At 40.3% G+C, this 10,786-nt stretch overlaps 1 protein-coding gene across 1 annotated transcript; it reads right to left on the bottom strand.

The window, feature by feature from the left end:
* Nucleotides 1–8,484: 8,484 nt before the first annotated feature.
* On the bottom strand, nt 8,485–10,140 carry LOC124258057 (mucin-3A-like). The gene has a single exon (XM_046692136.1). It carries the CDS (start codon nt 10,138–10,140, stop codon nt 8,485–8,487), a length of 1,656 nt encoding a protein of 551 aa, XP_046548092.1.
* Nucleotides 10,141–10,786: the final 646 nt, after the last annotated feature.

The raw sequence follows: 10,786 nt of genomic DNA, 5'->3' as shown, positions 1-10,786 counted from the left end.
TTTCTCGCTTCGACATCAAGACATACCGTACCAGTTATCAACACACGTGAATATTTTGGGGAAATAACTACTGGTAGAAGATGTGTTTCATTGCAAATGCATAATGAAACCAAACTAAAGGCAGCTGTGATCATGACCAGTCTCCAAACATGTTGTATTCATCCACGATTATATGTTGACATCCCAGGGTAAACCACACCGATGTTTGCAGGTGAGTCAGCGTTATCTTTATCGTGTTCTGTACCCTTTTGTACGACCTAGTGCGTTTGGAGGAGGACATTTATTATTGTAAAGAGGCCATTCTCATTAATCATCACGACTACCCGATTTCAGTAACAGTAAACTACGGCCATAACGAACTCAAAGGGATAACCGATATTAGTTCGATATAACCGTAGCTTGTTGTCCGACAAGCAGTTCGTTATATCAGAAGTTCGTCCTAAACATGTTAGTTCTAAACCTAGCTGACTGTACTAATATTACACCTACTGTGACTGACCCTGCAAGTTCAATACGTCTCCATATTTTGTTATAAAAACATTTGTGATGCCCATTTGTGTAAGGAAATATCGGTACAAAATTTATATATTGTTAACATATGAACATTGGGCATCATTTTACAAACACTTTATATCGACACGTGTGATCGGTAAAGGACTGGGTGTAGTCAGTAATTATACAAAGTAAGGCAACAATACAAACTGACAGGCCACGTTCCAGTGTATCATACATGGGAGGGTCAAACTGATAAGAATTGCCGGATCAAGGTCAGGATTTCTTGTTATTGTGGTCAGAATTAAGACGTCAACAATTTTATCTGATTTTTATGGCTGTTATGAAACAACCCGTGAAGATCCGGGTTAGAACTGATTGTCAGTAACCCATGCTTGTCGTAAGAGGCGACTAACGGGATCGGGTGATCAGGCTCGCTGTCTTGATTGGCACATGTCATCGTATCCCAATTTGCGTAGATCGATACTCATTGCTGTTACGGAAGGCTCCAAGTAGCTGGGATATTATTGAGTGCTAAACTCGCTCACTGTCATGAAATAACACGTTAGACGTACACTTCCTCGTAGTATCTAAGTAACTGATAAGCTATTCTTCGTACCAAACTACACTCCTAAATACATCTCTCCTCACTGCTACGGTAAACTTCAAATATGTAATTCTGCCAAAGGAAATAGAAACCGAAGTTCACAACACCAACTTTAACGCCAATGTATTACAATCAGAAAGATCGATCAACTACTAGACGGCTATATACCGACGAAAGTCAATCACACATTATCACAAACAGTCTGCTAAACGTATATCTTAAACCCTAGTCTGAAGCTTAGCCTGAAGGTAGATCAACTGATGTACAAAAGAAAGTACACAACTGGTGCTGCATGCTGTTCAACACAATTATTGTTTCCATGATATTAAAGTCCCAATCAACACTCTATTCAAAACATCACCATTTTTTTAAATGAAAAAATGATCCCAGAGCACCATGTGGGATCTTCCTTTTATACATTTGCAGTTTATCTATCCTCCGGCTTTAGGGCTGCACCCTGACTCGTAGGATTGAAAACATTATCGGGAGAGTAAGATCTCTTACTACAATAAGTCCTAAATGTATTTTACAGTTACAACGTTTGGCAATACCTACAATTCCATGTTGTCACTTGTCTATACCTTTATATTTATTTTCGATATTCTCTTAGTAATAGGGGGTGGGGGTGGGGGTGGGGATGTGTAACCCAGTGGTTAAAGCGTTTGCTCGTCACGCCGAAGACCTGGGTTCCATTCTCCACAGGGGGACAATGTGTGAAGCCCATTTCTGGTGTCCCCCGCCGTGATATTGCAGGAATCGTTCTAAAAGCGGCGCAAAAGCCAACTCACTCACTCTCTTTGTAATACAATGAACAGGTTAATATGTCACTCCTGTTTATCTAACCTTTATCAGTGTGTCTCACGTGACACAACTAATAGTCTAAATTGTTCCTGAATGCTGCTCGGTTAATGTGTTTATGCATTGTATGTCCGATACAGGATATACATGGGAATATCCATTCATATTTCATTTGCATTTTATATATGAATCACCCGGCTCTGTATACTTCAATCTGTATCAATTATTGTGTATCCTTTCACATCTGGTTCAGCACACATATCTTAAGTCAATGATTGGCTGCAAAAGGTTGCTGAAATGATGACTGACAAGGCACTCTTGTTATTTATTCAGGTCTGGGGCGTGTGCAGCGGTACATACCGGCCCCGTGGCGGGATTATAACTACATGTATATCTTAGTATTTGTGTAATATGTGCAATTCTGACGACACCTTTCCTTTGCTTTATGCAGAGAATGTCTTAGTCATGCGTTTTCATGGAAAATCATAAAAACGGCGCAGAGGAGGAAGATATAAAACAAAGTTGTTTTAAGTTCATCCCTGTCTGAAAAGTGTATACATGTACATGAAACGCTCAGACTAAATTCAGTCGCCCCGTGTGCAGCAATATCCAACAATAGCAACATTGAATTGAGATTAAAACTTATGTCTAAAACAGAGAATGTCTATTTTCGGTGTTTAGTGTTTTGTGACCGTCAAGCTGATTTAGGATGAACTCTCTCGAAACGATGCAGTTAATGTTACTGTTACCGTGACATGTGAACCCGGATAATCCCTGTATGTACCAGGATGTTTACCTGTGGGTGGCACAGCTGCACGCTTCATCAAATACATGTCTTGCCAATTACAGGTAATTATCACTATCCCATCGACATATAGCTGGGTATTTGAATTTTTATGCGCTGGTGTCTCGGGTTAACAGAGATCATATGTCATAAAACATTTTTCCCACAGTAATCTATCGTGAGATCAATAGCTGCACGGTTCTATAGTTTTTGTGTGCATTGCCCCAGTAGAGGTATTTAACTATGTTAACCTAGTTCATATAGAACCTGTGAAGATCCGGGTTAGAACTGCTCAGCTGTACAGCAACCCGTGTTTGTCGTAAGAGTCGACTAACGGGATCGCGTTGTCAGGCTTGCTGACTCGAGTGATGCATGTTATCGTATCCCAATTGTTTAATACTCGTATCAATCACTGGATTGACTAGTCCAGACTCGATGATTTACATGCCGTCGTCTAACAGCTGGAAAATTGCAGAGTCCCGTTTCAATATGCGATCTTACCGCTAAGGTGATCGAAACGATCTTCGATACCCGCTAATATCGCTTTGTGGAACGGGACTCATGACTAGTTACTAGGGGTGATTATTGAGGGGGAAACAACTATTGCGATAGCGATAGACTATTGAGACCAACTACTGCAATACTATAGCAGTATTTTTTCTTTCCTTGAATTGTCTCATTTGAAGTCATTTCCCAAATGAATGTATAGTTTATATGAAATAAATACAAGGTGATGTAGTTTCAGTCTCTTTTAATAACTGACAAGAAACTTGAAACCCAGATAAAGAAAACAGTTAAAACATAAACTTATTGTTATTCACAATTCCAAACTCCAGTTGCATGCCGTCATGTTTGTTTAAATACATGGTAACAGGGGCGGATAACTCTAATATTCAGTCGAACAAGATCAAAACATCGTCTGCTTTCCGAATAAAAATTCAGCAAAACAAATATGTTTACGTTGATTCTATGTTATGTCAGAATAGATCCAGCAATAGACTGCTACAAAATTTCCGTGTTAAATTTATTATCAGCTTTCGTCAACGATATCGCCACTGATCTTGATCCGGTAACGGAGGATGCATTAACATCGAACGCCGAAGAAATTTTAGATTCTAATGCCTTCCGTCCACATAAATAAACAGTTGGGTTATCAATTCAAACAAAATGATATTTTGAAATTTGTACTGTTTCAAATTTAGCGGTAGTAAAACACAATTAGATCTACAGAATCTGCAAACCGTTCTGTTTAGCCCAACATATTTTTTTTTCTAAATGTATAATATCGTTGAAAAGTTATTTAGCTTAGTCATGATCCCTCTTATCCATTACACTGCTTGATCTAAAGTAGTCTATTAAAGTATAATTAATTACCTTACCGTGTTTATGCCAGAGGTACACCCTCGTGTCCTGATCCATCCTTTCGGAAATATCACCACAAATCTGGCTCTTTGTCAACAGACTCGCGAACATGCCAGCCAATCCGATTCAATTTGAATTCACTACACTTTGAAGCAACTAGGTCACAAAACACTTTCCAAAATGTAGAAAATAATATCCGTAGAATCGAATTTGAGCACAAAGTACACACATGAGTGTGTTAGAGTCACCACAGCTGTCGCACGCAGACGTAGAGGTGCGTGAAATCGTCAAGTTGACAGGGCGCAAAATTCAACAGTATCTAAATTCGGTACAACACGGACTTCTCGTTACAGCAAAAGCGCCCCTACTCTTAAATTTTGTACCAGTACCAGTAATTAGATATCAAACACTATCTCAGTCATACAATCAGGTTAACCTTTGCGCAAACTGTCAGTGGCTCTCCTGTCGCATCTTTCCAAATGTAAACAATGACTTCGAGAAAGGTCAAGGCCATGAGGTTGCTGCCACTATTCTGGTGGGGAAAGGGTCTACGGTGGAATTTTCAAATGTGAACCAAGCTTTTGAAACTTATTTGATATATGTTTTCCAACTTATCAGTTAATGATTGGTGATTGATGCATTGAAAACAAAACGTGATTTGTTATTACTGAATCTGGAGTTTGTTAGTCATTGACGGTTTGCCACCAAACACCCGTTTCGGGCGATACCACTTGAGATTGGAATGCGAGGCCGCTTCACGTATTGACTCGTAACCAAAGAAAGAGCTCCACCTGAAATTGTTCATAAAATTGTCATGGTAGAATGGAGATAAACCTACTGTGTTGGAAAATCAGAGGTATATAACGAAATTATAATAGCTCTAAATTGTTCATTTAAAACCTCACGCTACGCGTTCGGTTTTAAATGAAATTTAGAGCTATTATAATTTCGTTATATACCTCTGATTTTCCCACACAGTAGGTTTATCTCCTAAATCAAAATGAACTCCCTGTATTTTGCGCTGCACATTTATCAACGGAAGTCAATTACTAAGCTATCGATAGTCCAGTCTAAGTAAACTTAGGCTCAGTATTATTCGTTACACTGCTTATACTGAGTCATATGGCCAAATAAAGGCTTTGTGAAAGAGTTATCTCCCCTGATTTTACGAACGTCACATATCCCCTGTTGAAATTTGCTCGACATTCATGACTACAACTAAAAAATGATCTCAATCCTTCTGTCAATCACCTATCACATTCAATTACATGAGTGCTAATATATCTGCTACACTAGAATATTGCTTACGCATTTTTTGTTGGTGTTTTTTGTACGTAATTAGGCCTTTGAAATTAGGCCTGTCCAGCTTTTTTCACAACTTTCCAATGCACTTTTACTCACTACCGCTAGCTACATAATATCTTGCAAAACGGTTTCTAATGCAGACAATCATAAACACATTCAGGAAATGATTCTCCGATAATGTTTGAAGGGTAATATGTTTCGTTAAAACTTCAATTCATCTTTGTCCCTTTTCTTAACATAATCAACAAAGTTTTCCTCAGCAGTCTTTAACTGATTTTCCTTGTCCGCGATAACAGACTTCAGGTTTTCAACACTCTGTAAAGACTGATGTTTGTCTATCATAACAAACCAAGATACTTTGATGAGGACAATGTTTCATTAAACCTCTGAAACTGTAAACCACCTTTTACTCTGGCAGAAAGTCCAGCTTTCCTTAATCTAAACAATTCATTCCGTAAACTGTTTAAATCTTTGTCAGAAGCTCTGATGGTTAAACAAGCTTATCTTCAAGATCTATTTTGAACTCTTTAACAGTATCTAAGGTCAAAGACTGTGGCCAAACTTTCTCTGGAAGAAGAATTTGAAACAAAGTTAACTTAGATATAACCACCATTCTGACAGTTGTATCCTAAGAGAAAACAGTATTAATAACATTTCACAGAAAACGGAGGAAACACTTTTCCAAATTAAAACTACCAATGTATGTCATATATGAATAAAATCTCCTTTTCAAGACAGAACATATGATGTTATCTCCAGACAGTAGCCAAGCTCCACCCTCTATATGAACACAGCATGAAACGCATGCTTAAAACAGACGTGTATCTCAAATACTTCACAAACAAAAACTACCAATATATGGCATCTTAAAATAAAACACGAGGGACCAGTTGTATAATCTGAACTGCCGTACTGTCTCTAGTTTATAATACATCATCAGTCAGGAGATGCTGGAACATGCCTTTGTTCCCGGCAACCATTACTTGTGGTTTGGTTATGAAATTTGGTTCCACTTGATCTGGAAACAATATGTTATCCTTCATGGGTTTGGGTGTTTTCTTGTAAAACCGCACGGTTTGCGACTTTATGAACACGTTGTCCCCGGCTTCATTAAGTATCCTGTAGTCCCATCCCACTCCTAATATACGATCAAAGTCTGATCTACGCCTGATTGTGTACACAGTTTTTGACTTTGTTATTTTGTGGGTATCGCCATTGCTAGCCAACATCTCGAATTCAGCGTGATTGATATTTTCGAATCACTTCTCACTGTCGGCAAGAGCTGCTCTTTTAGCTGTAGTTTCAAGCTTGTAAGAAAGCTGCTTTCCATAGGATACATATGACACAATTCATTGTATGGTTTTACTTCATCAAACTTCCTCGGCCCCCCGACATAGTGTACCTTGCAGGAGTAGGAGGTTAGCGGAGTGACATGTACCGGGTAAAATCCCTCCTCCCATACAAAATACAACATTTTCGCATCAGATTTCTGGGTTATGCGTTTCTTTTTGGGGGAATAGTATATGTTGAATAAGTTATTCCTCATAAAAATTTTGCTGAAGTCGTTTAATAATTTATATTATGATCCTGAAAATATCTAAATGTTACAAGTATGCAAACAATTATTCGAGCTTCTGACGAGGTCAGTACCAGTGCAGGAAACCAAGGTCAAGTCAGAAGGCGTCTGAAGGCCATGTTTCGCCAACTGACCTCGTCAAGAGTAATTATTTCGTTACAAATTCAATATATAGTCTATGAAGCCTTTACATTGTCAAACTTGTGATTCATGACAGTAAGCAGCTGCATACCGTGAAACGTTACGACAAGAGGCCATTTTTTTCTGTAACAGATGTGGCCAATATACCTCACGTGACACGTCAATACCCATAATGTGATGAGTATACGAGGTCAGTAACAGTCGTTTCACATTGAAACGTGACTGAATTAGATAAGGACAAACTTTATGGATGAATTGTGATTGAATTGGTCTTGACAGTATTTTAAAGTAAAACTACATACCTCATAATCAACAACACACTCTTTACAAAATAAGAGTTTGAAAAAAGGATGCATTAATGAGTAATATATCACCGTCCACGAGCTCTCTGGTATGATCAAACAAAACGTTGGTTTGAAATATTCACATCCGAGTTTGAACAAGCTGGTTTGCTGATAAAGGGCCCACCTACTCCATTGTACAGTGTTGTCTGTGTGGGGGTCACATGGCTTTCAGCAGCTTGTCTGTGGTATCACCTCGCGCGGGTCGCTCTGCCGGTTGTTGGTTTTTTGAGTCACATCAGTTTGCATCGTGTTAACGTACGCATAATGTAAGTCACCTTGAAACTTGTCAATTGTTGCTCAGTGTTGCACGATACTTGCAGTTTTCATTGTAGCTATTACTTTACCATTGTTCCAAATACGTTTTGGAACAATGAACTGCAAATCAAACATATAATGTATCTGACCTGTGAAGATCCGGGTTAGAATTGATCTTCAGTAACCCATGCTTGTTGTAAAAGGCGATTGATGGGATCTGGTGGTCAGGCTCGCTGACTTGGTTGACACATGTTATCGTATCCCAATTGCGTAGTTTGATGTTCATGCTGTTGATCACTAGATTGCCTGGTCCAGACTCAATTATTTACAGACCGCCGCCATATAGCTGGAACATTGCTGAGTGCGGCGTAAAACTAAACTCACTCACTCTAATGTATCCACACAGCAAGAACATATACTGGTATACGACAACAGCGTTCAGAGAATGAAACTGTGGCATGTTGATTCAACCAAGTTACTAACCAACACTGCGTCTTTATGGGACATGGACGTAAGGCAGTATGAACTGTTGACATGAAGCAGTAACTGTTGGTGGGTAGCATGTTGGTGAAGAGATGAACTGTTGACATGAAGCAGTAAATGTTGGTGTGTAGCATGTTGGTGAAGAGATTAACTGTTGGGGGGTAGCATGTTGGAGAAGAGATGAACTGTTGGATGGTAGCATGTTGGTGAAGAGATGAACTGTTGGTGGGTAGCATGTTGGTGAAGCGATGAACTGTTGATGGGTAGCATGTTGGTGAAGAGATGAACTGTTGGTGGGTAGCATGTTGGTGAAGCGATGAACTGTTGGTGGGGATCATCAACTGTTGTTGGGTAGCATGTTGGTGAAGAGATGAACTGTTGTTGGGTAGCATGTTGGTGAAGAGATGAACTGTTGGTGGGTAGCATGTTGGTGAAGCGATGAACTGTTGGTGGGTAGCATGTTGGTGAAGAGATGAACTGTTGTTGGGTAGCATGTTGGTGAAGAGATGAACTGTTGGTGGGTAGCATGTTGGTGAAGAGATGAACTGTTGGTGGGGAGCATAAACTGTTGGTGGGTAGCATGTTGGTGAAGCGATGAACTGTTGGTGGGTAGCATGTTGGTGAAGAGATGAACTGTTGGTGGGATGCATGTTGGTGAACAGCATGTTGGTGGGTAGCACTGTTGGTGGGGAGATGAACTGTTGGTGGGTAGCATGTTGGTGAAGAGATGAACTGTTGGTGGGTAGCATGTTGCAAGAGATGAACTGTTGGTGGGAGAAGTTGGTGAAGAGATGAACTGTTGGTGGGTAGCATGTTGGTGAAGAGATGATGAACTGTTGGTGGGTATGTTGGTGAAGAGATGAACTGTTGGTGGGTAGCATGTTGGTGAAGAGATGAACTGTTGGTGGGTAGCATGTTGGTGAAGAGATGAACTGTTGGTGTTGGTGAAGAGATGAACTGTTGGTGGGTAGCATGTTGGTGAAGAGATGAACTGCATGTTGGGTGAAGCGATGAACTGTTGGTGGGGATCATGTTGGTGAAGAGATGAACTGTTGGTGGGTAGCATGTTGGTGAAGCATGAGAAGAGATGAACTGTTGGTGGGTAGCATGTTGGTGAAGAGATGAACTGTTGGTGGGTAGCATGTTGGTGAAGAGATGAACTGTTGTTGGGTAGCATGTTGGTGAAGAGATGAACTGTTGTTGGGTAGCATGTTGGTGAAGAGATGAACTGTTGGTGGGTATGATGAAGACTGTTGGTGGGTAGCATGTGGTGAAGCATGTTGATGAACTGTTGGTGAAGAAGATGAACTGTTGTTGGGTAGCATGTTGGTGAAGAGATGAACTGTTGGTGGGTAGCATGTTGGTGAAGAGATGAACTGTTGTTGGGTAGCATGTTGGTGAAGAGATGAACTGTTGGTGGGTAGCATGTTGGTGAAGAGATGAACTGTTGGTGGGTAGCATGTTGGTGAAGAGATGAACTGTTGGTGGGTAGCATGTTGGTGAAGAGATGAACTGTTGGTGGGGTTGGTGAAGAGATGAACTTGGTGGTGAAGAGATGAAGAAGAGATGAACTGTTGGTGGGTAGCATGTTGGTGAAGTTGGTTGGTGGGTAGCATGTTGGTGAAGAGATGAACTGTTGGTGGGTAGCATGTTGGTGAAGAGATGAACTGTTGGTGGGTACTGTTGGTGAAGGAGATGTTGGTGGAACTGTTGGTGGGTAGCATGTTGGTGAAGAGATGAACTGTTGGTGGGTAGCATGTTGGTGAAGAGATGAACTGTTGGTGGGGATCATGAACTGTTTGGGGATCATGGTGAAGAGGTTGGTGGGTAACTGTTGGTGGGTAGCATGTTGGTGAAGAGATGAACTGTTGGTGGGTGTGAACTGTTGGGCAGCATGTTTGTGTTGGTGAGCATGTTGGTGAAGAGATGAAACTGTTGGTGGGTAGCATGAACTGTTGGTGAAGAGATGAACTGAACTGTTGGTGGGTAGCATGTTGGTGAAGAGATGAACTGTTGGTGGGGATCATGAACTGTTGGTTGGTAGTATGAATGGTGAAGAGATGAACTGTTGTTGGGAAGTTGGTGGGAACTGCTGGGGGTAACAGGACTGTTGGGGGTAGCAGGAACTGTTGGTGGGTAGCATGTTGGTGAAGTGATTAACTGTTAGTGGGGATCATTAACTGTTGGCATAAAACTTGAACTGTGTATAATTAATTGATCGTAAGCAGCATGAACCGTTGGTTAAGAAATAAACTGTTGGTGGGTAGCAACAGTAGTTAGAGGAATAAACTGTTGGTTCAGTAGCATGAATTTCTGGTTAGAAGCATGAACTGTTCGTTAATGCATGGGCTGCCTGAACATTAAACTAACCGTTGATCAAGTGTCTGAAATAAACATATTTCACAGAAAAAACAGTTCCTAAATTATAATCATAAGATATAATGAAAAGGCGCCCAGAGACTCCCAAAACCTGTGGTAATCTGGACTTGCCACATATTCAAGACTTGCATGGGTTTTCACATTCCATGTGAAATAGAATTCATTAGTACGAATGTCCTTCCCATAGTGTTACATGACCTATCTAAATATTTGTATATGGATTACATTTCACGGAGTCTGCAATGAAGGTCCAAATGATG

The sequence above is a fragment of the Haliotis rubra genome, unplaced genomic scaffold (assembly GCF_003918875.1).
Source record: "Haliotis rubra isolate DU_JTF1 unplaced genomic scaffold, ASM391887v1 Scf117, whole genome shotgun sequence".
Taxonomy (NCBI): domain Eukaryota; kingdom Metazoa; phylum Mollusca; class Gastropoda; order Lepetellida; family Haliotidae; genus Haliotis; species Haliotis rubra.
Note: the sequence above shows the minus strand (reverse complement) of the source record. Positions and strands in the feature narration are given on the sequence as shown.

Coding starts and splice junctions, on each gene's coding strand:
- LOC124258057 (XM_046692136.1), bottom strand. CDS start 10,140: ATGCTACCCACCAACAGTTCAGTTCATCTCTTCACCAACAGTTCATGC.